A 25,509-nucleotide genomic window follows, 5' to 3' on the forward strand; every position below is an offset into this window, starting at 1 on the left:
GTATTTACATTTTACACTGTTAAATGCAGCCTGATTTCTGTTATTATAGTCTTCAGTTTAGTAATTTCGGTATGTGTGATATTCCAGTCTTCCCTGCTGTTACTGCTGCTTTTCAGCTTTGTGGTATCTACACATTTTATGAGTGTGCATTTATTTTTATGCTAGGTTTTAAAGCTAAAATGTTAAATCAGTTTCAAAACTGATCTCAGAGGATCAGCAGTAATAATCTCCATCTGATTTTATTACCTCTTTCAGCACTATGCAGTCATCTGTCCTTTGGCCAGTTTATTATCAATACCTTTCCTAGTACTGTCATTTTTTCTTTCAGTGACACTTTCTCTCATGTGAGAAAAATTAAAAATATTTTAATGTGGTGACTTGTGTACACAAAGTAATTCAGATTTTGTTCTCAGCGTTTGCATGACATAATGTGGTATTTCTTATAATCATTCTTAGTATTACACATTAAGTTTAAGGAAGTGAAAATTGTTTAGTGTCATTATAGTCCAAATGTTTTCTGCCTGATTAATTGCAACAGCTCCAAATAACATTCTCTTCCTATTCATCTGTGTCACAAAGCTGGTATTTCTTTTAAGAATGTAAAATACAAAAACAAGTTAGAAAATTTAAGTGAGGAAAGTGTGATTTACAGTGCCAGCACTAGTCAATGGACTCAAAAAGAAATTACTGTCACAACTCCTACTTAAATATTGAGTGAGCCTTTGCTTACCTTGTTTCTTTAAAACCATAGTTTCTGGAAAATATTTGTCTGTGAGTCTGTAGTACTAATGCTATGGTTATTTTTGACAGTCAAATGCTTAGGAGAGTTGTGAATGCTGAAATGTAAAACATCATGATTGCCAGTTGAATGTTCTAAGAGGGATTAACTTGTCTCTTGCCAAGAAAATCATAATCTGAGTTCTGAGGATGTAATGGAAAGTAATGCAATATTTTTTGTGTTGTGATGGCTGATTCAAAACCAGGCCTTTGCATGCCTTCTCACAGATTTAATTGTGATTTATAATAAATTATGGTGTTTGACCTTAACATTCTATAATAAATAAATAAAAACAAAAAAGAGTCTGCAATTGAGAATTATACCAGTTTAGTTAGAAACACAAATACAGAAGCTGCTCAGTGTAGTTTCCCTGGCGAGATGCTGTTTTCCCATTCTGCTTGTTCCATAATTTTCCTGCTTTTCCTGTGAATATATAAAAATTAAAAAATTTCTGTCCCGTATTTAAAAAATTGTTTAGTAACTTCTTTATTCTTCCAGTAACTACACTACATGAATGCAAAACAGATTGCTGATTTCCCTGCTTACCTTATGAAGGTGTTGCTAGAACCTTTCTGTGTACCTGCCAAAACTCTCCCTGTCTCCATGTTTTTGTCTTCCTTCCACCATTAACTTGAATGTATGTATCTTAGTGTCTTGACAAAACTACATGAAACCTCTTACACACTGGTGCCTTTTTGAGGATATCGTGCAGGAAACAAAAAATCTAGATTTTCACTTTAGATCAAGTGTGTATCTTCACATTGCAGTTGGGTTAGGAAATGTTGTGTAATGTTTTGGCTGTGCTTGTATGATTCAAATCAATAAGCATTTCAGAAACTTGTTTTGCCTTTTATTATTGCCTCTCAATTCCCTACTACCAGATCAGTGCAGAGTAACATGTCTATGGAATATTATTGGCAACATCAAAAGGATCTTCTAATCCTGCTGTTCTAGAGTGATGAAATAATAGAATTTTTATGAGAATATCAGGAAATTCCTGTTCCCACAAGAAAACAGAGTATCTTAAACTGGATTGAAGCAGTTTCTGGTATCCTGTTGAAATTTTGACACAATTCTGATGTAGTTCTTGAGTTCTGTTATAGTTGAAATTCTCTGTAACTGGTCTGTTTGAACACATTGCAGCAGTTACTGAAAAGCAAATGTACAGTTAAGGTAAAAATGCAGCTCATATGTGAAATGGTTGAGATACACATGCTAGAGTGGAATTCATACTACAGGCTTTGACTTAATTTGTGTTTTATGGTAATGAAAATTCTTGCCTGAAAGTAGCTGATAGTCAGTATAGCTGATACTAGTTTGTACAACATTGAAATAGCACCAGTAGTAATCTTACTGAAATTGGTAATTGCATTAGCATAATATATTAAGTAGAAGAACTCTGAATGCCCTGTCTTCTGGTGTTAATTTTTGGTACATTTCTAGTCTAATAGATCTTTTTGAACTACGATTTTATTTCAGTGAACATTTGTGACATTCAAATCTCAATTCTGGGCAGGCAGTAGTTAACCACTGTTATATAGTTTTATATGCTTCTTGGTTCCAGATCCATGAGAAGAAAGAAGATAATTTATCTAGACATTTTGAGCAGTGTCATGTTTACTAAAAGAGCCAGCATTGAATTGGCTATAAGTTTTGCAGGGTGTTGGGCTGTTTAATCTTCACTGTGCTTTTGCCAAGGAGGGTTAGAGCAGGTGATCCTTGTGGTCCTTTCCAACCTGGTATTCTATGATCTTTTTAGAATAGGTCATCTCAAATTGAGCACTAAAAATTTGATATTTAAGTAGGGGCCATTGCTTTCTGATAGGAGCTTGTCCTTGAATATATGAAAAAAAATATTGTTAGGCACGTGGGTAACTTTGCTTACTTACGAAGCATTGTTTTCTCATAATGCTTTGGTAATGGTGTTGATAATGTCAAGAATGGTGGAGAAAAAAGTCTCCATTTTTAAAAATAAACACTGCTGAAAGCCATTTGGCTGGTGGTGAGTTCAGAAAAGGGTCTCCTGGTTGGAGATGAGGCACAGGCACCGAGATCTTTGATTTCACACTTCTGAATAAATTTCAAACAAGTAAAACTAGAAGTTTTTGTATTCAGACTTCTCCTGATGCAGATCAACTATAACACGTGTCCAAAGGAAGTTTTTTATTAACTCTGCCTATTTATCATGTTAATAAATCAGTTATAGATGCAACAGGTCTACTTGCTAGTTTAAGTCAGAAATTGATGTTCCTTGCTTTAAAAATTTTGTTTACCATTTGGCTTCCAGAAAGAAAAACAATGCTTGAGTCTCAGCTAGACAAGAATGATTAATTCATCATTCATTAAGTCCCATATCCCTCAATTCTCTCAGAATTAATGGCAAAACAAGCTAAAGCTGTGCATTATGCAAGTTCTGAAGTGCACTTTCTGTAACATTACATGCAGCCAAAGACTGTCAGAGTCCTTGTTAACCATTAGGTGCACCAGGGCAAACTAATTCCACTTAAACAGGCAAGTAACAATGAGATTAACTGTAGGTTAAGTGACTCAAAATAGCAGCTTTGATCCTCCCAGTGACCAGCAATTTAAATGGTGAGGAGACCAGACAGAAAATAAGCATGGGGGTGAGGGAAACAAAGAAGAGGAAGATAGGAATGACTTTTGAGAGCTTGAGGGATGGTGTGTGTGTTGTACTTTTGAATATTCCTAAATAATTGTTTGTTCTAGGGTAGTATTCTCTGACTTTCTTTTAAAATTGTGAATTCAGCCACAGCTTTCACTCAGTAGCTGCAGTTCTCCATTTGAATATGTCTTTAATACAACACATGTAATTGAAGCACATCAGTCATATCGTTAAACTCTAATCAAAAAAAATCAGCAGTACTCTGAAATGTGTAGTTTCCTGCTATATGTTCTCTCATTGTAACTTCTTGATATGAATTCTGTTGTTGCATTCAGTGATAGGACTAAAAATGAAAAAGCTGGAATCATTTTCCATAGTTTTCTCTGAGATGCAGGCTTGTGCTTCACGTGGGTGCTTCAGCAAACTTGACTCTTGCCTGACCACCAGCTGACTCTTACCACCCTCCCCTTCTGCTGGCTGCACAAGGTGCTGCTTTCCAGCACTTTCAAGACTCAAAACTTCTCTCTGACAAACTCCTCCTTTCTGCAGTTAATGGCTTTTGTATGAACATCAAATGTAAAAAAGCAAAACAGAAAAAAAAAAAATGGTTGTTATTAAATAATCAACAGGCAGGCTAGGAATTTGAAGCACATCTTCACATCCTGCTGTTCACTGTTTTCTGTCCTTTCCATTCTACTTCTGTTCTTGTTTATACTTTACAGCAAAGAAGGGTCAAGGAGCTGGTCTTGGTGAGGAGAAAAGATTCCCAGGCTGAGTAACATCATGCTTGGCATCCCATGGTCAGATGAAGGATCAGAGCCTCAGACTTGTACAGAATTCTCACTCAAATTCTCTCACTCTGAAAAACAGACAGGGTAGAAGAACCTCTGACAAAAGGTTGATAAAATGAAAATCCAAATCCTCGTTATATAGGCCAGAAATCTGTTATTTTGAATGTAATTTTAGTGTCAAAAAGGAAAACACCTTTTCCTGTCCCAAAACAGAAAAATAAAAGAAAAAACCTCTTTTAAGAAGTATTGGGCACAGGAGTCTTCTGGAGAGTCTTTGCCCTGGGCATGGTCAGAAACAAACCTCTACAATTTCACATGGAATTAGCTTAACACAAACAAAAAGCTAATGCAAAATAATAGTGTACAATGTACCCTCTTTTAGCAGTCAGGGTAGGGTTTCTGACAGGAATGACTCTGGGGTTTTGGGAAGGCCAGTTGTGTTTGGATGTGCCCACTGTGGCCACTGCGGTGCAGTGCTTTGGAGCTGCCTTCTCACCACAACTCTGAAGCAGGCAACATGGCACAGTGTTTACTTTTCACTCTTTAAAACAGTATTTTGGAGTCCTGAGTGATTCAGCAAATTTTAAAAATCACATCATGACAGAGGTGAGAGGATTTTTATGTTTCCTAATTTCTGCTTTTGTCATAGATTCAAAGCCATTTATGTCCCTCTTCAGCTCCTTCCACTGCTGGGTTCTTCCACCCTGTGGGCTGTCCCCCCTCTGGAGGACTTGGCTGAGGACTTCATGAGAGGGTTTTGATGTGATTTCTGACCTGGTTGTGGAATAGCACACAGGGAATAAATGGTGCAGTCCTGGTTGCTGGTTGCTGGTTTCTTGTCAGTATACAGCTTTGCCTGTGTACGCTCCTGTAAGGAGCTCACTCTTTCTTTCCACCCCAGCAAGGCCTTCATTCAGCCTATACTAATTTGGACAGGTTGGTGGTTGACATGGAATGAATAATAATGTGAAATAATTTAAATTTCCAGTGAAATACAAATTTTCTTCCTTCCACTGCAAATATTGGAGCTTTTACTCTCCTTTCCTCTCTCCCTAAAAACAGTCACTTTATATTTCTTGTGCTCAATAGCAGTATCTTCTGCTGTATTTAACAACTGTGAATAGAATTCCTTCAACACAGTTTTGTTTTTTGGGTTTGTGGGTTTTTTTTGTTTGGTTGGGTTTTTTTTGGTTTTGTTTTGTTTTATAACCAAGAGGTAATAAATATGATGGTGTAGTTGCAATATAGTGAAGAACATGTTCAAGCTGAAGGGAAGCAAGAGAGATTATCCTAAATTTAGTTTTATTATTTCAGGAATAGTAGGTTCTTTGCTTCTCACTGTTCTACTTTTTACTTACTCATTAGGAAGGAATCTTCTTTCCTATTAGCACTTAACCTCTATACTGTTAATTTAGGGCACAGTTAAGTAGAAAACCCATATGGAAAGGCTATACTTTTTTCTGTTTTTGTTCTTTTCCCCCACCTCCCATTTTTTTCTTGGAGAGGGGTAGATAGTCTGACAACACTGCCTTCCATTAAAAAAAAAAGAAGAATCCCAAGTATCTGTGTAACTGCTGAATAAACCTTTACTGGGAGAAGGACAAAGAAAGCAAAGGTTCCATGCAGCACATTAAAATGACTGTGTAGTAGTGTTGTTTTCAGAAACATACTTCTTCTGCTCGGCAGTCTTTCAAAAAATATATGAAATCTAAAGCCCTACTAGGCTGGGAGAAGAGTAGTAAAACTTGTAAAACATACAGGATATAGCAGTGTTTCCTCACATATTTCAAGAGCTATGGCAAGTATTTGATGTAGATATTTGTTCACTTGGAGTGGCATTGGTTTTCTTCTCCTGTAAACTAATTTTTTTTAGTCTCCAGGGTTTACTTGCAGGTTTGCATCTTATCTTTGTTCTGTTTGCCACATAACTCAGGAACAACAAACAATTCATTTAAATTTTTGTAATATGCTCCCTATTCCTGAATATTTTATGTGTCCTTAAAGTATGTTCTACTTTTTTCTGTTTCTCCCCCTCCCTTTACTACATTTTTAATAGTTTTTTATTGTTGATCAGATAAATGTATGGGCGAGAGATAAGATCAACCTCATATTAAGACTGTATATCCTTCTTTTGGAAAAATTAAAAGCATTAAGTGACCTCAGAACTTATTTCTGCACAGACCTCCTTTTCCCTCACCTCCCATAATTCTCAGTGTATTTATATCTGTGTATTTATTCCTGGAGGAAGACAGAAAGAGACTAAGGAAGAGTTGCTGTGGGGTGCAGTATGGACCCAGCAGGTTAGTTTGTTTCTTGATCAGTCCCAGAAATTTTCTAGTGGTTTGCAACTAATAGCTTGTTTAAGCTCAGGGCATTTACAGTTATCCCTGATGATTAAAATACATGTAGGTGTGCCTTATACAGATATACATACAAAGACATATATAAGAATATGTATTCAGTTTTTTTAAGATTGTCCAGACACCTTCTGAGTGAACACTCTTCTGTGAATTGCCTTCTTTGTATCAGCAGTGGATCTAAAAAAAAAAAAAAAATATGTAAAATATTTTTTGACTGTTCTTGTCAAAACCAGTGCAAGTCCTCCGTTTATGTTGTCTGGTTTACTCTCAGAATTTTTCAATGCCCTGAGCTGTTTCAGGGACTGTGTGTGGTTGTACTGAAAAGCAAAGAGCAGAGACTGCATATCTAAAATGAGAATCAAAAGGAAAGAAAACATTTATCTGCCTAGAAATACATGCTAAGGTTTTTTAGCATAGGTAGTAATTTACAGTGCAACAGCTGGGCATATTCTGGATTCCTTGTTAGCCTCTTCTTTCAGGATTTCTTTGACAGATGGCACTCACAGATGGGCATAACATTCTTAAGGAGCTTACTCTTTCTACTCCCTTACCCACCAGTAACTCATGATACTATTAGAAATCTAAAAGCTTTGACATGAATTAGCCTTACTTAGCAGACTTTAATTTTTTAATCTTTAGAATATGCTACAGGGTAGTAGTGCTTGTGGAGTTCTTAATCTGTTTACTTAAGTTCTTAGAAGCCAAAATGGAATTCAAATAAAGTTGACATGGCAAAATATGGCAAATATACTGTTATTTTATTGCTTTTTGAATTGTCACGATAATATTTTTATTCTTATCTTCTGGAGGGAAAAAACAGAATGATACAAGAGAATACAGTTTGACAACCCAGGAACAGCTCTGTCAACTGAAGTTCACAGAGTTCAAGCAATTTGCTTGGCATTCCATTGTAACTACTTTGAAATATGAAGTAAATAAACCTAATACTGCTCAATGGAGCATGCTTCTACCACCATCAGCTAAAACTAGTCTGGTTTTTAGTATTTCAAAGTATCATCTAATAGGGTGCCTCAAAAAAAGAGCAAACTCTGCTCAAGACATTTGAATGCACTTCTGTGATAGTTATTTGATTGTCAAGTACTTGTTTCTCAATATTCATGCAACTTCGGGCTTGAAGGCCATTATTCTTTCCAATGTTGACTCAAATGGCAGTTTTTCTTGATGAATGTTGTTGGTGTGGAGTTTCTGTTGAGGAATGTGAAAGTACAAGCAGAGTGATCAGGTCCAAAAAAAGCATTGTGACAGCTGGGCAGGTTAGAGAGGCAAAAATAGTGAGTGCCCTCAGCCAGGTCCTCTGCTGCGTGTATTTGTAGCTTATTAGAAAAGTAGAAGAACACCAGATGGAGATAGAAACATTTTGTTTTGTTTTCTAAGTGCTGTGTAAATTCAAGGTACCCAACTCTTCCTTCAGGAATAGTGCATAGCCTGCCATGGCACAACTTCTGGTTCATGTCCTATTTTTAATTGTGTTCTTTTACTTTAGGGCCCCCCTTGCTCTGTGAGCAATCTACTCCCTGCCATCCTGTTTTTCCCACGGGCTCCTTCATTTCAGGTTGCTTCAGTATTTTCAGTGTAGGCACAGTTAGCTAGTCACATAAGGCTATAATTGAAACACCTCTTTTGAATCTTTCTGCCTTCAAGTAGTTGGGTTCTGAAAAATTCTCTGTAAGCAAACAGCCCTAATATACATAATTTTCTTCTGCCTGTGTTGAAGTGTTCGGTTCTAGGGAATGTGTATTCCTGAGAATAGTCTTTCATAATAATAAAAATGCATACCTATATTTACTGCAAATTTACAAAACAATTTAGCTCATGAAAGCATGGTGAGAAAAGTAATCCATGCACTGGAATAAGTAGTCCAGGCAGGATAGTGCCTGGTTTGCATCTTCAGTAAATTTCTTATATATTTTGCCACTCAAGAGTCTTCCTATAAACCTTGCTTTGATCCTGGCTGTTTTAAATATATATGTGCACACATATGTATCTACTGTAGCCATTTTTATGAGTCTTCTCTGATAGCCAACACTTTTTACACAGAGAAAACTTGTGTGACAGAGCAGTGGTGTGGAGGGCTGCTCATGGAGTGGTGTCTGATGGCTTCAGGCCAATCTTGTCAGCACTGATTATCTTAACGGTGTAAGCAATGTCAGAGACTAACCTTGATTGCTGGGCATTTTAGGATAAATAGGGGCTTTCTGTTAGACTTCAGATCAAGGAAAGGAAACTTTTAATTTTAACAAATTTTGTAAGCCTGTTATTAAATTTCAAGGTACAGTCAAGACAATTTTGTGGTTTTACCTGTCATAGCCCTGCAGAGAGAGTGAGGGACTTTGCCATTCTTTGTTTTATGAACTGCAGTTTCCAGTGCAAAACCAGACATATTCTTAATGCTAAAAGGCTAAAGATACTTTCTGTCTTGAGCCACAAGAAGTCAGAAGTATATAGGCTGCTACAACCTATACTCAGCCTGCTAGAACCTGTAGTACTTTGGTGTTACTGCATTTCAGAATTAGGTTTGAGGAGCTTTGGTACAACATAACCAGAAAGTTGTTAGTGTAATAAAATTTAGTAGGCAGCTTTAGTCATAATTTCAGAATCACAGGATGGGTGAGGTTGACCTCCTTAGTTCAGCTGATCTAACCCTCCTGCTTAGAACAAGGTCACTCAGAGCAGATTCCCAATACCTATTTCCCATTGGATTTTTTGAGTAGTCCTTTCAAATTAACCAATTCTGGATTTGATTTGGTCACTGAATGGCACAGAACCCCAGAGCTTTACAGTATTGTGCTGTGGTTATCTTACAACCTGTTTCATGTAAGAATATTTACCTCATTTCTCAAGTGTTTATTCCTTCATTTTTACAAATTACATTCAGTTAGCAGCAATTTTTACTTATTTCCTGTGTTGAATTTTGTACTTTTCAAACCAAGTATTTGTTTTCCAAATCAGTTTTTGTTTCTGAAAAATAAATAGTTAAAAACATTCCTGTTTTGTTTCTCCCATCTTATGTTTCCTCCTCTTTCAAAACTTCTCTGCTTGTACCTCAATCTTTTGCAGCAGGAGAGGCCATTATGAATAGCTATTACAAGCTACTAAAATTGCCCAAAAAGAAATTAGGTACAAGGCTTTCATATTTTCATGCATTAAATTTTACTCAATAATGCTATTCTGTTCAAGAACAGTGCATTATTAAACATTCAAATGTTCAATACTTTCTGTGCTCAATTTTATATTTGGGTCCCTGCAAGTTTTCTTTGTCTAATATCATTAAATCTGCTACAAGTCAATCCTGAGGAAAGTTAGAAACTTCTGTATTCTTGACCCACTTTGAGAGGCCTGGGTCTGGGTTTTTCAATTTGTTTTTGACAGTTCCTGTGTCATTCTCTTTCAATTAACTTCTGTTTTTAATTTGAATTTTCACAGGTTTCAGAAGACATTGGACTTTCTTTTACATGCTTGACTGTTTGACATAAAGACTTGTCTTTCTGATAATGCCTACCACTCTTTTATTTCACTGGCATTTTAAATCAATCCGTGAATTAGCCTTGTAAGGTACCAAATTTACAATGCTTTTCAAACAGCACAGTGTGTTCCTGGTTTTAGTCTGTAAAGCTGTCAAGACAATAGAAATAATCCCTAGGCACTCAAAAGTGACTTTTCCCTGACATCTCTTTAAAATGCTGTGTGAGGGACCTAACCTGCATGTGAGGGTTTTTTCCATAGATACCTGCTTCTGTCAGCTGATTAGCATTTTAGATGAAGACAGAGTAGCTATGGGGAGTACTTTTACTAATTTTTTTTTTTTTAAAAAGGAAGAAAATGGATATAAGCAGCTTTTAAAAATAATTATTCTTGGTTTGCAACTGTTATTGTGTTTGAGATATCCATTACTTGGAAACAAATACATATGCACAAAGCCCAAGGGAGAGATTTTTCTGAGGTAAATTAATTCTAGGATATTATAATATGATGTGGTGGAGCATATATTTATAAGCCAGTAACTACACTCTGTTCAAGTGTTCAGGAATGAATATGAGTGCCTGAACAAACTCAAGATATATATGTGTTGGCTGATGTACTCATTCCCTGTTGCTTGTTATTATTTCATTTATTAGCATTTGAAATTCATAAGGAACATTGGATACCATAAGGTAAACACTGTGTTGTGTCCAGAATACTTGTCTGAGTGGCAGAAATTAAAGACGGTAGAGCAAAGGACTGGGAGAGGACTTGGAGAGGTCAGCTAGTGCTTTCCTTGGGCTTCAAGGCAGGCTGGAACTTAGCTAAACAAGTCTTGACAGACATTTGTCTAACTGGTTTTAAAAGAAAAGTGATGGAGATGGTGACATTTCCTGAACCAATTTGTTCTAGTGTCCTATTGTCATTATTATGGAAGTGTTTCCTAATGTTTCATCTGAGTATCTTTCATTGGTACTTAAATTCATTACTTCTTGTGTTACCACACAAAAAACTCAGTGTGGCTGAGTATTTGATTTAATCTGTTTTGCATTATATACTTCAAGTCTGTGGTGCAGATTCTTCATAGTAAAAGAAGAATGTAATGTAATTATCTTATTTTTAGTGAAAACTGAAATTATCTTGCTCAGTCTGGATTAGGGATTAAAGAAAATACACTTTGGCACAAAGTGTGGTCTGGAACTAAGTTTGGAAGTATCTGACTCTGTAGGTTCTGCACTAAATGTACATGGAACCTTGACTTTTGTAGTGGTTTTCATTTAGTTTTGTGATATTACTGAGAATAAAACTTGGTTAGGATGTCTGTATGAATATAAAATTGTCCACACTGATCAATAAATAATGACTATATGACAGATCTAGAGCCTTTATTGTCATGGTTGGGTTGCTGTTTCCAACTAGTTGATGAGAGTCTGTCCATTGAATGTAACGCGATTTAGAGGAATCTCCTGCTGCTTAGAGTAGAGAGATGCTTTTAGCAGAGGTGAATTACTGGGTGTTCCTGGAACAGCACATACAATATAATTTATTATCAAGAGTTAAAGAGAAAACAAGGGACTTTTACACTGTTAAGAGACTGTTTAAGAAAAAAAATTATAAAATAAGGTTGATGATATCATTTATTTCCTCCTTGTAGTTGCTCTTCTTATTAAGGTTTAAATTCTGAAGTGTTCAGTCTTTGTCTCTTCCTATTGACTTTGGGACTGTATGCAGGGCTACTGTATCTTATTTGCTGGTAAGCTTTAGTTTGTCAGCTTTATATGAAGCAGGTTTTGTTTAGTATACAAACATGCTGCAGTGGTTTGGGTGCTATATAAATAATAAGGCTAAGATCAAAGTTATTTAAATTATTTTGGTTTCGATCGAAATACAGGCTTTTTGGATTTCACCCAAAAATGAAGGAGTGTCTGTTTAGGAGAAGGCACAGTAGAGTCTTGATAAGAGGCACGGTTAATGAGGTACAACACATTCCAGTTTTCTCATGCTGCTATCTTGTGCAGGCTATCTTGTTGGGATTGCTAAAGAAAAACTGCCAACTGTCCAAATCTAATTTGGCTCAGTGCACATTGGTCTTTCTGCCAGATGGAGCCTATTTCTACTTCTGTTCATCAGAATTCAGATAAACTGGAGTTGGCAGAATATGGCAATGCTGACTTTGATATAACCCAGCCCACTGTAATGGAGAATAGAAATGACCTGCTGGACATCAATGTCCATACATTTGACTGTGAAAAAAGGCATTATTTGACCAGCAGTCCTGAGGACGTTCACCAGTTGTTTCACTCTGTGTATCTGAAGCAAACTGTCAGTAGAGCATCACTGAATACCTTAATAAAAACTTCACAGGCACCAAAATTTCTCATTTCATTGGAGTGTTGCCAGAACCAAATGTCTTCGTTTTTCATCATGGATGTAGCATTTCTTTGTGAGAGAGGTATATGGAGGGAAAGTCTGCCTGAAACAACAGAAGGGAGTGAAGTAAGCAGTTTGCCAAACTTCTGTCCTGACTAAGGATAATCCTGTATTCTGAAGGAATTTTGGATAAAAACTCCAGGCATTCTGGCAGGGAAGTCTTGGTTGTGTTTTTTCTTAAAGTAGGTAACTTGGCAAAGGATGGCATTTCTTGTTGTAAGAGTGAATAATTATAATGACTGATGTCTGCTTTTAACCTTTTGATTTATACATTTGGGGAATGCTCTTGCATGTACAATGAGCAAATAATGTGCTGTGAAATCTTTAACTGGTAATAAGCTTTCAGCATCATCTTCTCTGTGCCAGCAGTTGCACCTGAAACTAATTTATTTTTCTCGAATGCTGGTGTTTTAATTTGAATTGGTAGCATAAAAAATACTGCTTATGTGAATTTTTTCACAGAAAAATAATTTAATGTAAGCTATCCACTTTGTTTCTTGCTATTCAAGAATAGCATGTCTTGAGGCATGTGATCTGTTTAGGCAAATTAATTGATTTCCATGGTTTTCTAATGTTAGCATTAGAAATAAAAATTTGTTCTCCAGATTATCTCTTTTTTATCTACTGAGCTCAAATAAACTAGTAGCTCAGCTGTCAGATTGCTCCTTTGATTTCAGACAGGTCCATTTTTTTATTCAGGCTCAGCTCACATTGTGCATTTAGAACAGTGTGAGTTCCTTTATTCTCATTTCAGTTCTGCTGTTTTTTTAAGAGCTCAGCTGTGCATGCAAGGACAGTCCATCAGCATCTGAAATCTATTCCAAGGAGGATATGTTGGACATATTAAAAGGTTTCCACTTGCACTACTTGGTCACTTTTGTTGATCTTGAGAAGGATTTGCTTTTTCCTCCATTTCTGTCTGATCATTTATGTTCTGAAAGAAAAAATGATAATACAGATGAAAACTAAACCAAGTAAGTTCTCCATCATAACTATACAGCTACAAAGAAGAGGGATCCCTGCTGGTCACAAAATATTTAATGCCACTAGGGATTTTATTACATAAACTTAGAAGATATAAGCCTGTGGGTTGACCCACTGGCATAGTCTTTGGTAGTGTATGATACGACTGCTGCTCGGTCATTCTGATACAGTTCCTGGAATATTTGTCTCTCTATTTTTGATGCATCTTCCATTCTGTTTGTCTGGTCCCCTCCTCCATGAAGCTGCCCTCGAAACAAAATTAAGATTCTTCTAAATCTGCTGCTTCCTGTTCTGTAGACCTGAGTAACTTCATGTGGTCTTGCAAATGACAGAATTGCATTGATCCAGTGATTCAAAGAATGATATAGATGAACCTCAGGAACCTGTATGCTTAGAATCCATAAGGTGATCTGATAATTCAAGTTGTAAGGAACTTCAGGGAGTTGTCTAGTCCAAATTTCAATGTGCAAGACCTCATGATTCCTTAAGTTTTCTTTAGTATAAGAAATGAATCCAGGGGAAAAAATATGTTCACGTGTATTAAAAATTCTTTTTTAGTTTATTTTACAGCTGGAATGTGCTATGGATTTAGCATGTCTCAGAGGGAATACTTTTTCTTGAGTCTTACTGAACAAATGAAATTCTACTCTGGCTCATTAACAGAGAAATCAAAATAAATGGCAATAATCCAGGTATCTGCTGTAGTCCTATTTCAGAATGTTGTTTATATTACCACAGTTAGTATGTAAAATGTTTGGGTTTTAATTACAGCTTAAGAAAGTAAACGGTTTTAAAGAGAGGTGAGTGAAGTCATCTGGGTAAACATGCCAATCTGAAGAACAGCTCCCCAAATTAAACTAAGAAGTATTATAAGGAAGGATTCATTAGAGATTTCTTTTTTTCATTAGCCTTCACACAATTTTCAGTGCAAGTGAAGTGTTCAGTATTATACACTGTTCATTCCTACTGCATTCTCCAGAAAACAGCAGCAAAGCTGCTGTGCAGTGCTGATTTTCTCCTACAGTCAAGGCCAACAAAGCTCAGAAAAGCAGAAGTTGCTCCTGGACACTCTGTTGAAGTCAAAGTTTAAATGGATGTATGTGTTTCTAGAGAAGTTTATTTGCTCCAGATTTCTAGTTCCTTTGGTGCTGTTAAATCACTCATATTAAAGAAGTTTCTTTGGGTATGTTGAGTTCCTGTGTTCCCCTAATTTAGTGTGGAGCATATTTGAAGAATCTGTAGTTGCTTGGCTCATGCCAGGTCCAGCTCTGACAACCTGCACCCTTTGCAGATTGAGCTTCCTTCCCCCAGAAGCTGCTGTCAGAGTAGGGCTGAACTGTCTGGGACTTGGTCAGGCTCAGGCTCTCCAGAGAGCACAGTGGTGTCAGCCAATTGTCCCGATTCAATACTTGTTCCCACTATAAATCTGGCTCATTAAATACCTTTCAAATGCTTGTATTTCTTGAAAGTGAATTAGTATTTCATATTTTAAGTGAGCTGACCTATTTCTTTTATTGCAGTGAACTAATTACAGAGTTAGTGGAGTATTTGGGCTCCACGGCCTTCTAGTCAGATGATATTAATTGCTTGACTGAGCAACATGGTTCTTGTTGAGTGATGTTTAAATGGTCTGCCCACAATTACCTGGTAACTCTTATCTACAGAGATTCAGCCCAGTGGTCTATTCACTGAGCCATATAACTTTTCATTATTTACTCATTAATTTTGCCAAATTTTAGCTACTTTGTCTGGAATTTTCCTTCCTTAGTATTTGCCTAAAGCAATAAGTGTTCCTCTTTCCAGAAACAAGATCAAGAATCATGGACTGCTTTTCCTATATAAATATTCAATTAATAAAATAATTATTACAAAACCAGTGAGAAAATCTGCTGTAGGATGTGGAGACTTGAAATTCAGGAGAGAATCCTCCATGAGTCATGGATATATTTTTATTCCTCTGCCCTCCACCTAGATGTTTTCTGGTTATAATTTTTCCCTCAATATTCCAGTTGTTACGAGTTCCAAACAACTGTGTGCGGAGTTTGATCCCTAAATACTTTGCAGTCGTCTTTTGCTGTAGCTTTGCTCTGCTTCAGAGCTGTAATATTGAAGGAATTTGGGGAGATGCAGATAAATAGACACTAGAGACAGTGTGGAGTGTCTCTATTACTGGTAATTCGCTTCCTTTTGGTACCAAAGAAGATTGCTGTGCAAATTGGACAGAAACTGGACATAAGGAACGAGGATAGTTGTCCAGCATGCCAGGAATAGGAAGCCAGTGGGAACAGGACTGTGAGTAAATAGTGACTGCTGAGAACGGAAACAGGATAAAAAAACCAATTAGTTAATTTTGAACAAGCAGGGAGATGAGGACTTGGAGTGAAGAAGGTGAGAGAGAAAGAAGGAAATAGAAGGGGAGGAAATTTGGGGTTTGTAGGCTGTGGAAGATTGGACATCTCAGCTTTTGAAATGAGTTAAGGAGAGATAGGAATAAAAATGCAGTTGAGATGGAAGTAGAAAGAATCAGTCCATACAGTGGTGAAACTGGGATAAGCTGGGGAAGGTGGAGCGAATGAGAAGGGAGAATACCATATTCTCTTTAGAACAGGAGATAGATCAATTCTGATCACTAAAGAGAGTAAACAAATGTCATTCAAAACAAAACCTGGAATAAAACTAATCATTCTAATGCAATCTAACTGCTGCAGGCTCGGTGGGGATGCAGGGTTTAAGACATTATTTTTTCCCATAATCACCACCTTCACACTCTTCAGTTACACTGGCAATAATTACTCCTGTTCCTTGTTCCCCTCTGGGGCTCATAATTTTCTTTCCCTTTGCTTATAGCCTACTCTGCTCTGCAGGTACCAGCAATTCTTGTCTTTCAAACTGTCTTCTATTAATGTAGCTCAGAATTCAGAACAATTGTTCATAGTCCATAGCTTCTGTTACAAGAGCTGAAAAGAATTTGTATTTATTAAGTGGGTCTTTTCTTTTTTCCTTAACTGTAAAAATTGTTCTTATGAAGTTATTACTGAGCATTACAAATGCCACTCTGCAAGAAATCATTGTTCCTTCAAGTGTATTCAGTGTTGTTTGAAGGTTTGGTTTTGCACAGTGTTGACAACACAATGAGATTTTTTTATGTTTTCTTGCTGTTTTGTGAGATTGAATGGGAGCGGTTGCGATGATGATGATGGTTATTAATGTAATTATTATTTCTCTTGGGAATATATTAAATGATAGAACATGGATAAATGGAGCCTCAAGGGTGACACATGTTTTTGTTTAGCTTGAACTAAGTCCAGCTTCTAGGAGGAACTGGATTTTAGGTGCATGTTTTTGCAAAGTGTTTTAAACTGAAGTTATAATTCCAGCAGTCTCAATGGCATGTGTTTGTTTTTATTTAGAAGCATGCTTAAGGAATGTTTTTGGTGGGTGAATGCAAAACAAACACATCTATCTGGATGCTGCAATTCTTTGGTGTATGCAATGTCAGCAAAAATCAAGTGGGAGAATCGTCTTATGAGAATCAACTTGCTTATTTTTTCTCATTTACTTTGTAAAGAATCTTTATGCTCAGTTGAAAGTTGTGAAAGTGTGATTTCTTGCAGTGTTTTCTTTCTACTTTGTAAATATTTCTGAGCATTCGAAAGGTGTCTAAAGTTTGTTTTCAGCATGCGCTGCTGCCTGCTTGTCTTTGAGTAACACAAATTCAGGAAGTTCTTTTCTTCCAAACAGAAAATTGTTACTGTATTAATTGTCACTGAGTGTGTGACACTGTGACACCTTTATGTCATAGCTTCTATAATGTTGCTCACGGTGTAGTTCTAATTTGTTTCTTCCTATTGTAAATTATCAGCAAAGCTTGTCTATAATTCGACTTTTAGTAGGGGGGAAAGAAAAACAACAACATAAAACAAACTATCAAAATCCAAACAAAAAAATTTGCTCTCAGGTGCAATGTGAACATTTTAACTTATGAATATGTTGAGATTTGTCTGCCAAGCAATCAAGGGCATTCATTTTATAAGTTGTTTGGGGAATGAAGCAAAGTGAAGACTTAATTTTTTTGCAGGGAGTTTGTTCTTATATCTTAAAAACATTCCCTGAGAAAATATTTGTAGACCTGTTTTCATACAGTCATAACTTATGTTTTGAATATAATAGAAAAGGATGGTACTAGAATCTAATAATGTCAGATATTTTTAAAATGTATCTTTATGTGTGTTTCTAATATCTATACTTAACTGAAAAGAAATTTCAACATTTGAACCTAGTTTACCAGTTGTACAACAATTTTCTTCTGGTAACTGAGGGCTTTTGTCCTACTCAGCTGCACACTGGGAACGTACACTCTACCTGTGTTTCAATACACTTAGGAAAAGCCTGAGACATAAAAAAGGTCAAGTTTACAAAATGAAGAGTGTTTATTATGCTGCCTGCTTAGAAGGGTAGTTCCATCTGCATCATGACCCGAATGAGGCAGGCAGAGTGTGGCCAGGCAGAGCTGCAGTGGTGTGTACAGTGGTCATGTCAGCAGAAGCATGACAGATGTACATGGTCAACTGAGATGCATGTGAGAGAAGAATGTCAATGAAAGACAGTAAATCTAAAAGCTTGGTAACTATTTCGGGATTTCATTGGCCTTTGCTCTGTTGTAAAATCTAGGGGTTGTTTTCCAGCTCCAGTATGAGCATGCATCTTCCACTTGAGAGCATTTCACTAAAATTCTTCAGATGATTTTAAAATTTTCTATACAAAAGCTCAGAGCAAGTAAGATTATCCTGTCTACCCTTGAGACATGAGAGGAATTTAAATACACAATTCTTATTAAAATTAAGAAGCATTGTAAGATTTGACTCATCTACAGCCCCTGTAATGAAATGTCTCTAGTGCAAATCTCACCATATCATGAGTGACTGTCTTCTGTGTACTGACAGGTTGCAGGTTTTGAATGAAAAGACTTGTAGAATTAATGCTTGGAATACATCTTATGCAATACATTTTGTACTAATCCTGGAATTTGTTTAATTGCAGGGACATAAAACCAGATAACATCTTGATGGATATGAATGGACATATTCGATTAGCAGATTTTGGTTCTTGTCTGAAACTGATGGAAGATGGAACGGTAAATTAGAAAGAATGATACATTTCTAAATATTTTTTCTTCAGTCCATTGATAGCCACAAAGCGTGTGCTAATACAGGGAAAAGGTGGCTTATAGCAAATGAAATGGAACTGTAAATGGTATTGGTATATAACTGACTTACTTGAAAATTCAACTGCAGACTGCTTGGATTTGCAGTATATTAAACATTTTTTAGCATAAAGTCAGCTCATAAATAAATAAAGGGAAGCTGTGCTGTCAATGCCAAGTAGGTGTTTATGAACTATGAATCTCTCAGTTTTAAGCTCTGAGCTCTAATCTTTATTGAAAATGTGAGCTGCAGTATGAGCAGGATGAGATACTGAAATGTGATGATGTACTTCTAGTACATTTACATTTACACATTAAGTGTGACTAGAATGTAATTCCAGTATGTTTAATCATGTACCAGGGGATTACAAAGTATTTGACCAAATACATGTGATTACCAAATCTGTAATTGCTTACTGGCTGTAGTTGTGACAATTGACAGTTTTGTCCTTTATCTATTTTTAAATATTGATAATAGTTTAGCAAAAGTATATTATTGGGATGCCTATTAATGCAGTGGCTTGGATGATTAAATATTTTTTTATGAATTCAGAAGCTTTTGCTTGTATTTAGTTGTTTTTGTTATGACAAAAATGCTGGGCTAAATTTATATATACATGGGTACAGTACCACACTGTTTGTAATGATGAAAATTGATTTTAATCCTGAAAATGCAATTTCTGCAGGTCCAATCTTCAGTGGCAGTTGGAACACCAGATTACATCTCTCCAGAAATCTTGCAGGCCATGGAAGATGGAAAAGGGAAGTATGGGCCCGAGTGTGACTGGTGGTCCCTGGGCGTTTGCATGTATGAAATGCTTTATGGAGAAACGCCCTTTTATGCTGAGTCCTTGGTGGAGACCTATGGGAAAATAATGAACCACAAAGTTAGTGCACTTTCTGTCTGTCTCTAAGCTAATTTTTAATAATGGGGTAACTTGAACATGTATTTAAAAATAAGTTTTTATGTACTGATTATGTTAAGTGTTCATAAATGTACAACAAAAAATATGTTTCCATGTAACAAGTTAATGGTTATCAATTGCAGATGGCTTTGCTTTGGGATAAGGATAAAACTTGAAATCTGGGTTTGGAAACATGGATGTTAATTCACTCTGGAGTCTGTCTTGGCTACATGGCATTAATCCTGTTGTGTTTCTTTCTTCTGGTAAACCCATTCCTTGGCTTATGCAGAAGATTCTAAAATGTTCTTCCACATGAAGCTAGCTGTAGAATTCAACAGCTGTAGTGTAAGAGAAATTTAGAAAACAGAGGAAAAACCAGAAGACAAAAAATCTTCATAGTTTCTATCCTTAGCAGAAGTCTTTTCTTTGAAACCTTACTATATATATTTCAGAGCTGGAGTATTTAAACATTTCTTTTTCTAGATAATGATTTTCTCTAAGAAGGTAATTTTTCCAGCTTTTTCTTGGTAATAAACTGTTTTCTGTTATTTTAATTTTTAAGGAGAGGTTTCAGTTTCCTGCTCAAGTGACAGATGTCTCTGAAAGTGCAAAGGACCTCATCCGAAGGCTCATTTGTAGCAGAGAGCATCGACTTGGACAAAATGGAATAGAAGACTTTAAGAACCATCCATTTTTTACTGGAATTGATTGGGACAACATTAGGAACTGTGAGGCACCTTACATCCCAGAAGTCAGCAGCCCTACTGATACATCAAACTTTGATGTGGATGATGATTGCTTAAAAAACTCTGTAAGTACACAATTAACATTTTGATGAATCAGCCTTTGTAGTATACTTTGTAATAAAATGTATGGAAAAGGCAGCTTTTTTCACTGTGTTCTGCATAAATAACAGTTAGGTGCTGCTTTGAGGAACTGAGAGGGGAATACTTTCATAGTGCGTAGCCTGGTCCTAAAATCATACTTGTGTAAGGATAACTTGTGTAAATTCATTGTAGCTTTACATGTCTTTAGATAATATGCATGTGTTTTAGTAACAAGTTTCATGTCCATGTCTTATAAAGAATAATACATTAACATACAGATAGTCTGCAAAACTATTTCTAGCAGAGCATTGCTAAGAGTTAGTATTAAGTTTGCATATTGCATTTTATTGTATTTTATTGCTTTACTCTAATTGCTCATGTCAGTGTTGGATTTCATTCAGTTCATTTCCACTAAACTTTTTCCAGCCTTTTCTCCAACTTGATTTTTGGGAAATGTAGGAGAAATATTACAGCCATTTCTTAAGGAATGAGAAAAGATTTTTACCTTTGCTTAAAATGCTCTGCAGCTATTGATTTTACCAGACTTTCAGTTTCTATGCTTTTGAAAAGGAGCTTTGACAGATGATTGATGTCTTAGCATTGGAGAAATGCTTTGTGCTCTCTGCTTGGAGATATTTTTGGGTGTGTTTGTGTGTGTGTGTCTGTTGAAAGATGCAGAAACCTGCTGTTTATATGTGAAGTAAAGCATTTTCTGCACTTTTGCTTTTGTTTTCTGAACTGTATTTGCATCTCAGTTTTCTGGGCCTGCAGATAAGTGGCAACATGAATTGATGCAGACAAGATGATCATTATTTGCATTCCCTTTTCTCCAGCTGCACATTAAAAAGAGGAAAACACTTTGACTGAAAGACTTTGTGGGTGTTAGTGTCTTTTCCCAAGTAATAAACCACAGGACAAGAGGAAATGGCCTCAAGTTGAGCCAGGGGAGGTTTAGTTTGGATATTAGGAAAAATTTCATTACCAGAAGGGCTACCCAGGAAAGTGGTGGAGTCAACTATCACTGGAGGTTGTTAAAACACGTGGTCCTTAGGAAAGTCATTTAGTGATGGACTTTATAGTTAATGACTGGACTTATTGGTCTTTTCTAATTTAAGTGATTCTGTGATCTTTGGTTAAATCTCAGACCCCTTTTCCTTAGGGGCAAATTAAGCAAATCAGTGTAGCTGCATAGGATGAGTTGCATTTTTTTCATTTTGTTTCCTCACTTTTATCTGCTGTTTCCAGCTCCCTTCACAACAGAAGTATTTTTATCTTAAAACTTGTTGATACAGTCTTGAGATACCTGTTGGCACATTATTTTGTCTAGCAACAGCTATGAGGATGGAGTGGCTGGAGTGGATGCTGTATGTAGCAGGTCATTGTTTGTGAAGCTGCAATATCTTTTGGAGGTCATTCACACATTTTAGTGTTGTCCATTCCACTCCTCCTTTTTAGACCCCAGTCTCCCACCTGAGGTTTTCAAACTCTGCCTGTGCAGTGTGAATGCTTTACCATTGTGAAGAAACAAGAACCTGCAGGTGAAGAAAGAATGCTCCTCTGCTGAGTTACTGGACTCTCAACTGAGAAAACTGAGTCCAATTCTTAATTTGCCTTAGACATTTGGGGGTGAAAAGCAATGCCCCTGAACTAGTAGAGAAAATACTAGTTTCTAGAGCTTCTTTTTCAGTTTCCTAATTTGAAACATCTGAAGGTTTTGTTCTGTTTTAATATAAGGATGTTATTTTCTTGCCATTTCTTTTCACACCTAGTATCTCAGAACTGCTGAAAAAACCTAGCCTAAAGGCACTGCATGACTGAGAATATTTTACATTTTTGCTTTGACCAGTGGACATTGTATTTCATATTGCTTTGCCTCAAATTCCTTATATATAACTTGGAGGTATTTTTTCCTCCATATTTCATACATATCTTTTGAGGAAGTTCCACATACTTACACTGCTGTTATAGAAGTCAGCACCACAGATAAGCACATGAGGCCTTTTTTTTTTTTTTTTCCCAAAAATTCTTGGCAAGATTTGAATTGCATAGAGCAAATGAGGAAAACCCAGTACTGAAGATAAAAGACAATGTTGAAAAGGCATGATTGTTACTCTTCCTGAACTTTGAATGAGACTATAGTCCCATGGAAAAATTATATACATAATAATGACATCTAAAAAGTATGTTGTGCTTACAGACAAGCATAAAGGGCAAAGCTGTGCTGTTCAGGCAGCCTAAGCTGTGTTGGGTTTTGGCTTTTAACTGTTTGGTTTAGGCATCTCCCATTTGCTTTGAGAAATTCAGTCATAATTTTCTCAGCGTGGTTGTACAGCTAAGTTCACACAAGCAGCAAGAGATACATATCCTGATCTCTGCAAAACAAATTTTTTTGCAGAACCTTACCTTATGATCAATAGATACGATATTTTAGAACAGTAATCTATGTGGTACCTGAGAATTGTCATGTGGGCTGTTAAAATCATGCAATTAAGCATTTGATATTTTTAAAGTTATCTCTGAAGATAGTTTTGAAATTTGAATCTATGAAAGGTGAAAACAAAATGTAAAGAAGAAGAGGAATTTTACTATTTCTAATCATAGTAATATGTAATAATTTATATTTTTATCATGAATATACACAATCTAGCAATATCATTACTGTTTTTGGGGAACTGTTTTATAACATGAAGGTTTTTGTCAGCTAAGAGGACAAGGTTGTGATGTAATACAGCTGACACCACTACTGGAAAGGTAATTTCAGATTTCTTTTGAATGCAGTCTTACTCCTTGTCCTTTCCCGCTGGGTTTTATATAAAAGAAATTTACAACTTCCTTTCTTCATTTTTTTTGGGGGGGGTTTATAAAGGAATTGTTATATAGCTTTTTTGACAATTTGGAATATTTTGTCACTTCCAGTAAAATAATACCTTTTTGGGGGTTTTCTTTTGGTGACGGTTGTGGCCATCTCCAGTAGAGCAACATAAACCTTGCATCTTGGGGTTAAATAGGAAGATTTTAACAGAACATTTAAGAATATTAGAACTTGAAATAATCCAAGTAAAATTACAAAGGGGTTATTTTAGCCTGAAGAGAAACTCAAAAATTAGTCTTGGTTTGTAGTTCTTTGTCTGGAAAGAAAGAGGAGCAAAGAATGAAGGAATGGTCAAAGCACTAATGGGATTAGAACACTCTGTGGTATTATTTCTTTCTAGTAAATGCCTGCTGATTGTTCTCTCCAAATAGAGATGGCCCACTCAGAAGTGGGCTGGTAATTCTATAGGCAGGAAGCCCTGTTGACTGAATAGCGCAGAGGAGCATAGCAGGGAATAAAAGGTGTTGCTCTTTGTGCTAAGTGCTTCTTGGAAAAAAGGAATAAATTGGCATCTCCTATGTGTAATATTCTGCTTTCCTCCAATATAGAAAAGCATTTTTAGTCAGCATGTTCTGTTTTTGTATGTGTTAAATGCGATTATAAATAGATTTAGTTGATGCTGTTTTATATTTGGCCTGTAGACAAGGATGACAGTGAATATAGTTCATATGATACTATCACTAACACATCTCATATGGTTAAACTGGAAAATCTGTTTCTTTTAAGTCCAGTAGGATATTGTTTACTCAACTGTCTTATTATTTTTCTAGGAAACAATGCCTCCACCATCCCACACTGCATTTTCTGGCCATCATTTACCATTTGTGGGTTTCACATATACAAGTAGCTGGTAAGTTAAGAGTTCCAAAATTGTCTGTAGGCTAGTTACACAGTGTTCTAACTTTCTGTCTTAGAAATATATTGAACAGATATCAAAGAATGTGGTTTATTGAGGAAATTACCATAAACTAATATGCTGTCTGTTCAAAAGAATGACCTCTCTGCAGGTAAAATTCACATCCATGTAAAGGTCAGCACCTGTGCTCAGGGGGGCAGTTTTGATGAGAAAGGTTGTTATTAGAGAATATATAAAATTAACTGTACATAACACAGTTAAGACTAGATGTGTGGACCACGGCAGAACTTAGTTTGTTAGACATTAAAACCAGTTTTATTTCTAGCCCTTTGACACTTCTGTAAGTCTGAATAGAAATTTTGTAAAAATTACCTTATTTGATATCTGCTATTAATGTAGAATTTATTTCACTCATTTCCATTGCTAAACTAAACAGAGAAGTCCTTTGTATACTCTTTGTTTATGAAATAAATAAAGAATGCTTACAACCATTGAAAAACCAGGCCTATGTTTCTGATGTGAATGTGACCATGTCCTAGAATGTCCTAGACTTCAAAAGAATTATTTGCATAAGTAGTAGCATGTGTACATGAGTAGCCACAGCATTTCTGACGTGTCTGTGCCCTAGTTGTTATGGGATAATTTCACACCATTTTTAGTGATCACTGTCTTTAAAGTATTTGTGATACTTGATTAACTATTCTCAAGTGAACTATTATTGTAGTTTTACTGTCTAGGCTTTTGCTTTTTGTTTTCTGACTAACACAGAGTGTCCATAATGATTTTTAATCAGGAGTTCATCCACTTCTGTGTAACAAAAAATGCACTGAGGAAATCAGGCATGCTAAGTAAAAATTATTTCAGTTTCCAGTGTGCACATACAAACAAGATATTCTTTGATGTTATAATAAATGGAATAGTAATTAACAACTTAAACAAACTGTTTATTGGTTGATGTTTTTATAGCAGTATTTTTAACCAGGCAGTTGTAAAATCCAATACTATTTATTTTTTCCCTCAGTGTGCTTTCAGACCGCAGCTGTCTAAGACTGACAGCTGGACCACCCTCCATGGATCTTGATGCCAGCATTCAAAGAACTTTGGAGGATAGTTTAGCAACAGAAGCTTATGAGAGGAGAATAAGACGTCTAGAACAGGAAAAGCTTGAACTTAGCAGAAAACTGCAAGGTATAGTCATTAAAAAAAATCATTCCATCACTTTTTAAACTTTAAACCTGCAGTTTTGTAAGGCACTGCTTATACTGTGGAAAAAAAAATTAAATATACCTCCTGGAATGCTTTCTAGTAGAAGATAATCCTCTGTATTATTTCTGTTGATAAATTAAATTTCTGTTACTCTTTATGACTGAAATACACCATGTATGCAACTTCTTATGCTA

The 25,509-nt window shown here is 36.1% G+C and overlaps 1 protein-coding gene across 15 annotated transcripts in view; it reads left to right on the forward strand.

The window, feature by feature from the left end:
• CDC42BPA (CDC42 binding protein kinase alpha) overlaps positions 1–25,509 on the forward strand; it is a 181,699-nt gene that overhangs the window by 84,250 nt on the left and 71,940 nt on the right. For all 15 annotated transcript variants that reach the window (XM_030268948.4, XM_032747408.3, XM_030268942.4 and 12 more), the window contains exons 7-11: positions 18,487–18,580; positions 19,336–19,536; positions 20,117–20,365; positions 24,024–24,103; positions 25,131–25,297. In XM_030268948.4, the coding sequence (XP_030124808.4) occupies positions 18,487–18,580; positions 19,336–19,536; positions 20,117–20,365; positions 24,024–24,103; positions 25,131–25,297 (791 nt within the window). The remainder of the gene's footprint in view (positions 1–18,486; positions 18,581–19,335; positions 19,537–20,116; positions 20,366–24,023; positions 24,104–25,130; positions 25,298–25,509) is intronic.

Source organism: Taeniopygia guttata, chromosome 3 (assembly GCF_048771995.1).
Source record: "Taeniopygia guttata chromosome 3, bTaeGut7.mat, whole genome shotgun sequence".
Classification (NCBI taxonomy): domain Eukaryota; kingdom Metazoa; phylum Chordata; class Aves; order Passeriformes; family Estrildidae; genus Taeniopygia; species Taeniopygia guttata.